Here is a 10,768-nt window from a genome sequence, read left to right as displayed (position 1 = left end):
TTTAGACCACTAGAAATATCTATGCTAATGTGTCTATCTTTAAGTGTGTGTGTGTGAAATTTAATTTAGACCACTAGAAATATCTATGCTAATGTGTCTATCTTTAAGTGTCAAATTTAATTTGGACCACTAGAAATATCTATGCTAATGTCTCTATCTTTAAGTGAAGGGTACAAATGATCTGGTTTGTGCAAGATCTTTATAAAAGTTATTCAAGAGAAATATGTAATTGAAACGAAAAGTGAATGATGAAAAAAAAGTTTAAACTCAGGATCTCTACTCTAATGCTATATTAAATTACCATTTAAATATTTCAAAAACTTAAATTTATAAAAATAGATAAATTTAATCATTTAATTTATATTCTAACAATTTGGGATTGCACCTTAAGGTTATATCTATTTGATTTTGATAGATCATAATTAACGATGCTGATATTCATATGATTATGCATAATCATGTGGTTTCATCATTATTGATCAATTGCTATCGCAAGTTGCGTAGATATATGGAAGAGGAGGGGATAACATTTGCATATTCTCTTTCGTTTTTAATGTGTGAGGAATTAATGTAGATTTCGGCTTATCAAAATTTCCTTCTAAAATAGAAAAAATTTGGAAAAAATTCACTTTACTCCTTGAAGTTTTAAGAGTTTTTCAATTTGAACATTAAAGTTTAAAAATTGGCAATGTACCCTCTAATGTTTCAAAAATTTTCAATTTAAACTTTCCGTTACTAATTTTCGTCAAATTGGACGGAAATTTATGAAATTACATAATTACTCTCAGGCTTTTTTAAAAAAAAATTTCGTAAAATTTGACAGAAATTAGTAACGGAAGGTTTAAATTGAAATTTTTTGAAACATTAGGGGGGGTACATTGCCAATTTTTAAACTTTGAAGTTCAAATTGAAAAACTCCTGAAACTTCAGAGGAATAAAGTGGATTTTCCCCAAAAAAATTATTTACATTATAGCAATTAATTTTCAATCAATTTTAAAATAGTAAAAATTAAAAAAAAGTTTGAGGTACTACAACTTTTTACTATAATTTATTTATAAACTCATGCGACAATTTACATTTTTTTGAAAATTAATGTCGCATGGAGTACAATTACAAGGTAATAGACATTTTAATGATTAGCGTAATAGGTGTCATGTAAACTGCTCCGTCAAATTCGTCAGTTTAGTAAAAACTTGTAATAAAAAATGCTCAAAATATTATTATCTATTACTCCAGCAAGCCTGCGGGAGAAATCTACCTTCATGTTGTCTTGCTAATAAATTCGAGACCATACGCTTAAGATCATGATCATCATAAATTGTTGTAATAAATTCAAACTGTACAATCATCATGTTTTTACTGCTTTATTTTAAACTCTACATCTTTCTCTTTAATGAATTTTGTTATGTGACCCACACCACATATCAATCGTACCTATTCTTTCTTTTCTTTTTTTCTTTTTAAACTTTAATTTTAAAAGCTCTAGCATGCATGTGCTGAACATATATACTGTACTTAAATCTCAATATCTGGTGTTGATAAAGTTGATCACCTGCTAGGAGTCCTGAAAAAACAAGAAAAAGGTACAATGCCCAAGTTAATGAGGACGATTTAAGAGAGCAGCTAATTACTAAGAATAGAGTTTGTAGCCTTTACTTATATGATTGTTGTTATTAAGTCAAGTGGGTTTAATATGGCAATCATTAGATGTCAAGGTTTCGGTATGAAATGTGGTATATTTTCATTAATGACTCCTTTAAGGGGTGCTTTCACGGATCATTTTCTTATATCGAGTTAAGTTTAAATAGGTAAGACTGAAATTATATACATACAAATACTTTAGATACCTTTTCTTTTTATGACCCTTCCCCTACGTGATCGTCGGCAGGTGACCGCTGGTATGGGGACAGTCGGTCGGGCCATCCCCAAAGGAAGGATGTTTTATCGAGCGCAAACTATCTTTAGGGGTGAATGGACTTTCCAAGGCCAAAGAAGTAACAAACTCGATTGGGCTTGAGTCGGCCTTTGCGAGACTCGATAAGGCTTTTAGTAAATGATATTACTGACTAGCAAAATCACAAAAGTCATTTCAAGGCAATTTGGCACTCACAATTATTTCCAAACAAAACTACAACCATAAGAACAATTACCTTTCATGAGACCCTTATTCTCCCATTTTAATTGAATTGTTAAATAAAAGATATGACATTTGCAATTCAATTTCATCTCTCTTCCTTTTATTTAATTTTTGGTTTTTTTTTTAATCCTTTGTTTGAATTTCATGAAAATATCTACCAAGATGAGCTATCTAACTCCCACTTGTTGGTACTGCACATGCCCATAGACAACTGTAATGTTGGACTGATGACTTGACATGTTATTTCTTGAACTCTCAAGTAGCTATCTCTCTCTCTCTCTCTCTCTTTTCTTTTTTTTTTTTTTTTTTTTTTTCCTTTATTTCCCTTCAAAATAGTTAAAAGTCTTGCAGTTTGGATGAAAATTTCAAATGTGAACAAACTCATAGTAGATTGGTAGTTGAAATTGCTCTCTGACAAGTCCCCAGGCCCTTAGGCCCATGAAGGGGAAAAAATAAATAAATAAATAAATTTTCAGTCCCCACAGCATAATGATAAACTCTGTTCCCATAGAAGATCTGCACTCTGCAGCACCCATAAATCATATGGTTGGCCATTTTTTTTCTAGCGAGAAATAAATCATATGATCCAATTTTTTAATTTTTAATTTCATTTCAACCACCACAACCAAGAACAGGATGACATACAGAAGATATAAATGTAGTTGAAGAGTACAAGTTTGAGCAAGAATGTGCAAGCTCAAGAAATAGTCAAACCATTAATTTTGGTATATATATATATATATATATATATATAAGGCCTCCTCATTAAATTAAGTCCTAGGCCAAACATAATTTACGTCAGACACTAATAAATTCTGAATATATATATATATATAGAAACTGAGCATGCTGATGCTAAAATAAAATTGAAACGAAATTACCAAATGCAGGATTGAAAGAGTTTCACCATTTTAAAATGGGATAAATGTATTTTTTTGTTCATGGGGATTAAATTTTTGACAAATAGTTCAATTAGTTTACCTATTTATTTATTTATTTTTCTGCTTTTGTCTCTATTATTAAAAAATTGACAGAATCTAATAATGTGTCATATTTGTACCAATCATGTATATTTAAAACGCGGAAGGTGGTGGAGCCACTCTCTTTGGCTAAATAAAAAGTGATCGAACCACTCCCAATGAACCACCTCTCTCTCTCTCCACATCAAATGCCCGAAAAATGGCCATGTCTATGTCTTAAATTATTAATTGGAAATCCATCTCAGTCATCCATCTTTTCGGACTAGGGGTTATACAATAAAGGGCTCTTTTATGTCTATGTCTTAAATTAGCAATTGAATACACTCATGGGTCTAGATATGATACCTTATCCCCCATTTTGATTCAATATTGATTTTAAAAGTCACATTTAAAAATAGAACAACGTAGCCCCATGGAAGGCCTCAGCCCCCAAAGGGTTATGTTTTCCCATAAAATTTTAAAAAACGCCTTTAAATTTTTTTTTTTAAATTAAAATTTTACCCTCCCTCTCCCAAATTTTTAATTTTGTCCTCACCAAACTCCAAATGCTAGTTCCACCCATGCTCACATCACAATTTAGATTGAAATATTAATGGCTTCAAGTGAAATGTCAACTACATCCATCACCCGGCAATCGCCATCAATAATCAAAATCCACAAAAAATTAAAAATTAAAAATTAAAGAAAAAAAGAATTACCAATTAATAGGACAGTTCATCACATCACCCATATACTTCCCATGGGTTGCACCCAGAAAAGAAACTTTGATATAAGAGCAAGAAGGAGTCAAACTCAAATCCCATTTGTCAACCCCATCTTTAGATTCTTCAAATTCCATATTCATTTCCAAATTCAAAAGGACCCCATCATTCTCCTTCTCCTTCCTAATCTCACTGAGAAAGGGCTCCTCCAACTTGGGCTTCACTCCCCTGCAGCCACTCTGTTTTGCCTTTATCAAAACCTTCTTCTGCCTCCTATGATTAAGGCGTATTGATTCCACCGACGTACACGAGAGCAGGATTTCTTTGTGGTATAAATATGTTTCAAAGGGGTTGATCGAAATTTCAAAACAATCATCTCGGTTTTCAAATGTCAAATTTGCTTCCCATTCGGCTTCCAAAACAGAGTCTGTGATGTTGAAGTTTGATACAGTGAAAGAGTTCATGTGTATCACCATTGGTTTTCTCGATTCTGGGCTGTTTTCTGTTACATATTTGTACAAGAAGCTCGCTGCCATGGCGAAGAGCAGGAGGGAAATAATTACTGTACAGATATCATTGCGGTGGAAGCTTATCTTCTCCTTCAACCTCGAAATAGCCATTGCGCGCTTTTTGTGGAAGAAAGAAAGTTTCAGAAATATTGCAGCAAAAACCAGCCCTTCTCCTCCTTAATATTCCCTCTCAAACATGAAAATACAAGTAACAAGACAATTTCTTTCTCTCCATAGAGATTGGAAAACCTGTCTATAAGTGTTTCTTGTCTTGTCTTGTAATAATATGTACGTTAGAAGCAGCTGAAAAATTCTAGTTAATTAGCTTGAGCACGTGAATCTCCTTCTTAATTACAAAGTTAGTTTAAGGACTCTTTAGGTTTGCAATTTTGTATTATTATTATTATTTTTTTAAATCGCTATTTTTAAAAATGCAGTTAAGCTTCTGGTAAAAGTGCAATTTAGTATTTAAAATCGTGTATTTTTTAAAACGAATTCCATTACATATCGTAATTTTTTTAAAAATGTACTATCAAATTATATATTTTTGCAATTTAGTTTAAAATTATATTTTTAGCCTTTGTGGAACTAGCGGTGGCAAGCAAGAGACCTCCGCTACCACCTCTACCCGCATTCTATGAGCCCAATGTTTTTATTTGAGGCTATTGATCATATTTCAATCAAAACCGTCTTTAACAAAACCAAGAGCTCATTTACATGTATAAGTTTCAATTTTGCAACAAGGTGGCTAGTTTTAATCTCTTGAGTTTAATTTGATTGGTTATAGTGGAAAAGTCAGAATTTTAGTTCAAAGGGAAAAAATGAAAATATATATATATAATGAGTTTGTGGTTTCAAAAATAAAAAAGAAAAGTTTTTGTACCTGATAATTTTCCGCTATGCGAGTATTATATATAGTATTGTCACGTAAAAAATTAGATATTTTCCACTTACAACTGCTATAAAAACCAAGGCGTTACATAATTGGCCTATGATAATTAATAAAATCACATCTATATAAATATAAACCTTAATTGTTATCACAACATTAAATCATCGTCAAAACCAGCCTCATGAGCAAAAGTTTAGAGAAGCGTAAGGGTCTTCATCGACCTCCTCCTAGCAACATCTGTATAAACATCATGACCATACAATTTTATAGGTGGATATGTAAGTTCATAGCTTAGAAAGTAGGGGTGAAAAGATGATTATGGTTAGCGGTTATTGACTAAAACTGTTAACCGTAACTGTAGTGGCAGAGCAAAAAATTTACAATTATAGGGGCCAAATTAAAAATATATTAATAAACACAATTTAAAATAAAAAAATAAATGTTTTTCACTTGCAACCCTTAGGTTCGCACAACTAGAATTTTAGAATGATGTTCTTTATCTACAACCCTTATAGATTTAAGAGGGTACTATTTGAGATTTGAAGTTTGGTCATTAAAATTCAACGATGAATTACTTTTTGGAATGTTAACTTTTTTTTTTTGAATAAATAATTTTTAATTTTAACGTTGTAATTCATTAACCTAAATGTTTTAAGTTAAATTATAATTACATAAGAGACAACCAAATTGATAAACAATTATAGAGTAGAAACAAACACACACAAACATATATCGGATATCTCTCGAAATTTTCTACGAGCTAATTTTATATAAATCTTACAATATTATCTAAGAAGCAAATAATGCTTGACCGTTGATGCAACCAAAATAAATATTATTTTTGCCTTATTTACTCAATAGAGAAAAGAAAATTGTTACCAATAATTCAACAAAAAGCTTTAGACTTATTAAAAATAAAAAAGACACTGATTTTCAAAAGAGAAAGTAAGCCTCTCTTTCAAGGGTTTTTTTTTTTGTTTTTAATGACAAATATATAGGAGCCATTTTCAAAATTTTTCTTTTAAAAAATTAAATATGGCACACTAAAATTAATTTAAATCAAGATAATGGAAAATGTCAATTTAAAGATAAAACAATACATATATATCATTTATCGCGTGCTTATTTCATATCGTACATATGATAACATGTTCCTTTTCACATCTCACATATTCTCAAGTTCATATCACATTTCGCATTTCACATTCTTGTAAGTCAAGTGTATACTCTCATTTAACCGTTCAAGTTTGCTAAGTGTATAACCCAATACTTTACTGCTGGATTGTTAGGCAATTTTATTTCCCATTCTTAACATCGGGCTATTAAGTGTATAACACCCATCTTTTACAAACGTTTTCACATATTACATGTGTCACAAATTACAAACTTTGTAATCATGGTTTCCCCATAAAACTCATTTCCTTTCTTAAAACATTTCAAACACATTTTATTAAGCACATGTAATAAAAATTATGGCAACATAATTTCCATAATCATAGTCCAATTTTTTTTTTATTCTCTTGTATATTTCTTGAATGTTCTTTGACTGGTGGAGAAGCTCCCCTTAGCCCTTCAATTCAAAAGTCTTCAGCATCATTCCCATCTCTAAAGGGTGTTGGTGACCATAATCACACTTTTTAGAATCGCAAATCAAAATAGACCCTAACTTTCTAAGGATTAAGTTACCATCTTAATTTCTTTCTATGCATGGTTGACAATCATTTTATTAAAACATAGTGGAATACAAAGAAGCTAGAAGAGATGAAGAGATGAAGGAAAGTCAAGTCTTCAGAACTGGTATGAATAAACAAAATCCCCACCAAAAAATTATAGAAAAAAAAAAAAAAAAGAGAATTACCAAGGAATATAACATTGCCTCACACCTTCCATATACTTCCCATTTGTTGCACTCACAAAAGAAACATTTATATCATAGCAAGTAGCATTAATATTCATATGCCATTTGGCTATTCCATTCTGAAATTCTTGAAATCTCATATTCATTTGCAAATCCAAATGCAATATATTATTCTTCTCTCTATCCTCCCTCATCTGTTGAAAAACCTTCTCCTTCAACGGTGGCAGCTTTCCTAGACAACCACTTGGCTTGAATTTTATCATAACCTTTTTCTGTCTCTTCTCTTGAAGGTGTATTGATTCTGCCACCAACGCACACGACACACCAAAGACATCATTGTAGTATAAATATGTTTCAAAGGGAATGATAAAAATCTCATACTCATCATCTCGATTTTCAAACGTCAAATGTGCTTTCCATTCAACCTCCAACGCCGAGGTTGTAATGTTGAAGTTTGAGACAGAAAAAGAGTTCAAGCGTATCAACAAAGCTTGTCTCGTTTGTGGCCTGTCCTGGAAAACATATTGGAACAAGAAAACCAACGTGAGGATCAAGAGCAGCAAGACAATGATGAGTGTGGTGATAGTATTGCGGTGGGTTTTGTTGAATTCCTCCCACCTCGAAGAAAAACAAAAAGCCATTGTTTTGTAATATTCAGAAATCCTGCAACAAAACCAGCCATCTTGATCAAAATATGTAAACTAAATATAGAAGAGAATTTATGTCATTTGTCTATAGTGATCATGCATGGAAAACCTGTCAATATATAAGGGTCTGTTTGGAATTGCGTTTGTGGACTTTAAAAGTGTGTTTAACTTTCTAAAAGCTTGTTTGAAAGAAAGAAAAAAAAAAAAAAAAAAGCGCTTTTGAATGTCAAAAAGCATTAAAATTGCTAAAATACACTTTTGGTAAAAGCTTAAAAATAAAGCTTTTGTCAATAAGTTTTTTTTTTTTTTACTTAAAAGCTCTATTTGCTAAACACAATCCCAAACAGGCTCTAAGTTGAAAGCAGTTGAAAAATTATAATTGGGTTGAGCACGTGAATCTCCTTTTTAATAATTACAAAAATAGTTTTAAGGTTTATAACCATCGGAGGAAATAGTGGTGGAAAGGGAAGAGAACTCCACTACTACCTCTAACCACATTATATGAGTTCAATATTTTTACTTGAGGCCATTAATTGATATTTTCAATCAAAACCGTCTTAACAAATTAAATTTATAGTTTGTTTGAGATTGCGATTTAAAATAGCGATTTGACAAAGTAATTTTTAAAAACGTAGTTAAGTGTTTGGCAAAATTGTGATTTGGCTTTTAAAATCACAGTATAACCTTTAAAATTGTGCGTTTTCAAAAAAACATCTCATTACCTACGATTTGAAAACATAGAAGATCTGATGACATTAATTTGATTGGCTCTATTAATTGTTATTCAATATTCCTGTAATTAGACCTCACTCTTGTTAGAGATTAATGCTAACGATTCTATTAACTTGCATTAATAGAATTGGGATCGATTAAAATCTTTAACAATTTTTCTTAAAGTATTCTACTATAAGTAACTTTTTATATAAAATACCAACTATTATTTATCATTTTTAAAAGTTCAATAGAAAAAAACGAAATGGCCACCCCCATTGTAAAATCCTTAACACTCGATCACCCCTAAGTGATGCAGAGAAGGATTCTCTCCATTTCAAATGAAATGGAGGGGGATCCATTTAGTTGTTTTAAGAGGGCATTTTTGTCCAAAAATAAAAATAAAATGACAAAATTAATATTCTAAAAACAACTAACCGGTTCCTCTCCATTTCAACCAGGTCCAAGTGATGCAAGGTGGCTAAGACACCCTTGGGAGTGGTCGAGTATCTCTTGGCATCTGGAGATATAGGCATAGCTAAGGGCATGATGGAATAGATAAGAATTCAAGACTATACTTTGTTTGGGTAAGGCAAAGTCCATAGGTGGAGTGAAATACCTCCATGTTGAGAGAGTAATGCAGCCGTGGTCAAGTCAACCCTAAACACGTTTGAAGCTGACTCGGCTACCTCTCATGGCCGAACCACACCCTAATCAAATAGTAAGAAATTGGCCAAACAAATGACCTGTTTTGCTTAAGTGAGCATTCACTTTTGGCTATTTCCTAAACCCTAAATCCTAGCACTATAGTTCAACAATGTATAATTTTACTAATAAAAAAATCATTTCATCATCTCTTCTCTAATTAAAAATCATTTAAACTTCTCTCTCATTTCTCGTAGAATTACATAAAGAATAAAAAATAAAAATTTTTAAATAAAATATTAAAAGTTGATAATTAAAATGTTGAGCCAAATGTAAGTACTTAAAAAAAATTGATAGTTAAAATAAAAATAAAAAAGTAATATTTTGGTTAAATTTAGCTAAACTTTTACTGAGCCGGGTGTGAATGCTCGTAGTGGGAGCTAAGCAACCTTGGAAGTCTAAAAGGTTTCCTAAATTTCAAGAAAGCATTAAATTTACAACCTTGAAAGTTTAAAATATTTTTTATAAGGTCTTGTTAAATATCTTAAATTTTAGTTTAGTATTTACTATGAGTGCGTGGTTAAATATATTTGTTTTGTTAAATTAATGTATTTGACCGTTGATATTCCCAATTTTTGTAAAGTTGTTAAGTTGTAGAGATGAGATTCTAAATAAAATCATTTTATATTAATCATTAAATTGTTAACAGAGTGGTTGAGCTAGGTCCCCTTTACCTATCTCCTTGCCTTCTTGTTGTGCTTCAAAATTTTTTCATTCTCTCCCTTCCTCCGCCATCACAATTATTTAAAAGGTTATTTGTATAATAAGTTCCTGAGCGAATTCTCCAAAATTTTTAAATCTCTAAGTTTTTTTTTTTTTTTGGAAAATTTACTCCCTAGGTCAATTGGAATAACAATAAAATCCCTTCCATAAATTTTTTTTAACACCCATTAGTCATTCAAAATGCACCGTTTCAGCTCATTAAAATATTAATTTTTATTAATTTAATTTAAAAATAAATCTAAAAATTAAATTAAAAGAAAAAAGAAAAGGAAAGGACAGGGGGTGGCCGGCCACCCCATTTTGCCTAAGGTGGTTCGGCCCCCCAAACCGACTGTATGGGGGTAGCCGAACTACTCCCTTGGGCCCAAGGGGGTGGTTCGGCCCCCCTAGGGCAAACCCTCAAATTTGTTCTTTTGAGGGTTTGACCACTGCTGTCCTTTCTTCTTTTAAATTTTTTTTTTTAATTTGTTATATTTATTTTAAAATTAAATTAATATTTTAATTAGGTGAAACGGTACGTTTTAAATTTGACTAACGGTTGTTAAAAAAATTTTATGGCAAGGATTTTATTGTCATTTTCATTGACCCAGAGAGTAAATTTTCGAAAGAAAAAAAAAAACTTAGAGATTTAAAAATTTTGGAGGGTTGACTCATGGACTTATTATACAAATACCCTTATTTAAAAACTATTATACAACATGACAATGTGAGAATAAAAATTAAATCTTGGACCATCATTTTTTTTTTAAAAAAAAATTAAGGTTAATTTTCAATGTCAAGTCATCTCAATTATATAAAAATAATATGGCAGTATACTAAGAGTGTGTTTGGCATTGTCATTTCATAGACAAAAAAAAAAAATGCAATTTTAAATCAAATCGCAAAAAATAAATTATTTGAAATT

At 31.1% G+C, this 10,768-nt stretch overlaps 2 protein-coding genes across 2 annotated transcripts; both read right to left on the bottom strand.

The window, feature by feature from the left end:
* Positions 1–3,812: 3,812 nt before the first annotated feature.
* Positions 3,813–4,439, bottom strand: LOC132174100 (uncharacterized). Its single transcript, XM_059585804.1, has one exon. It carries the CDS (start codon positions 4,437–4,439, stop codon positions 3,813–3,815), a length of 627 nt encoding a protein of 208 aa, XP_059441787.1.
* A 2,635-nt stretch (positions 4,440–7,074) lies between these two features.
* LOC132174099 (uncharacterized) lies at positions 7,075–8,972 on the bottom strand. The gene is made up of 2 exons (XM_059585803.1): positions 8,875–8,972; positions 7,075–7,741 (listed from the first exon to the last, which is right to left on the bottom strand). The coding sequence occupies exons 1-2, from the start codon at positions 8,970–8,972 to the stop codon at positions 7,075–7,077; spliced, it is 765 nt and encodes a 254-aa protein (XP_059441786.1).
* Between the last annotated feature and the right edge of the window lie 1,796 nt (positions 8,973–10,768).

Source organism: Corylus avellana, chromosome ca3, assembly GCF_901000735.1.
Source record: "Corylus avellana chromosome ca3, CavTom2PMs-1.0".
NCBI lineage: Eukaryota > Viridiplantae > Streptophyta > Magnoliopsida > Fagales > Betulaceae > Corylus > Corylus avellana.
This window is presented reverse-complemented; position numbering and strand designations above follow the sequence as displayed.

What these genes read in the sequence shown, in the direction of transcription:
- LOC132174099 (XM_059585803.1), bottom strand. Translation starts at nt 8,972, where the DNA reads ATGCCTATATCTCCAGATGCCAAGAGATACTCGACCACTCCCAAGGGT. An exon ending in GTTGAAATGGAGAGGAACCG is followed by an intron (nt 7,742 to 8,874) that starts GTTAGTTGTTTT and finishes GTTTTGTTGCAG; the next exon opens with GATTTCTGAATATTACAAAA.
- LOC132174100 (XM_059585804.1), bottom strand. Translation starts at nt 4,439, where the DNA reads ATGGCTATTTCGAGGTTGAAGGAGAAGATAAGCTTCCACCGCAATGAT.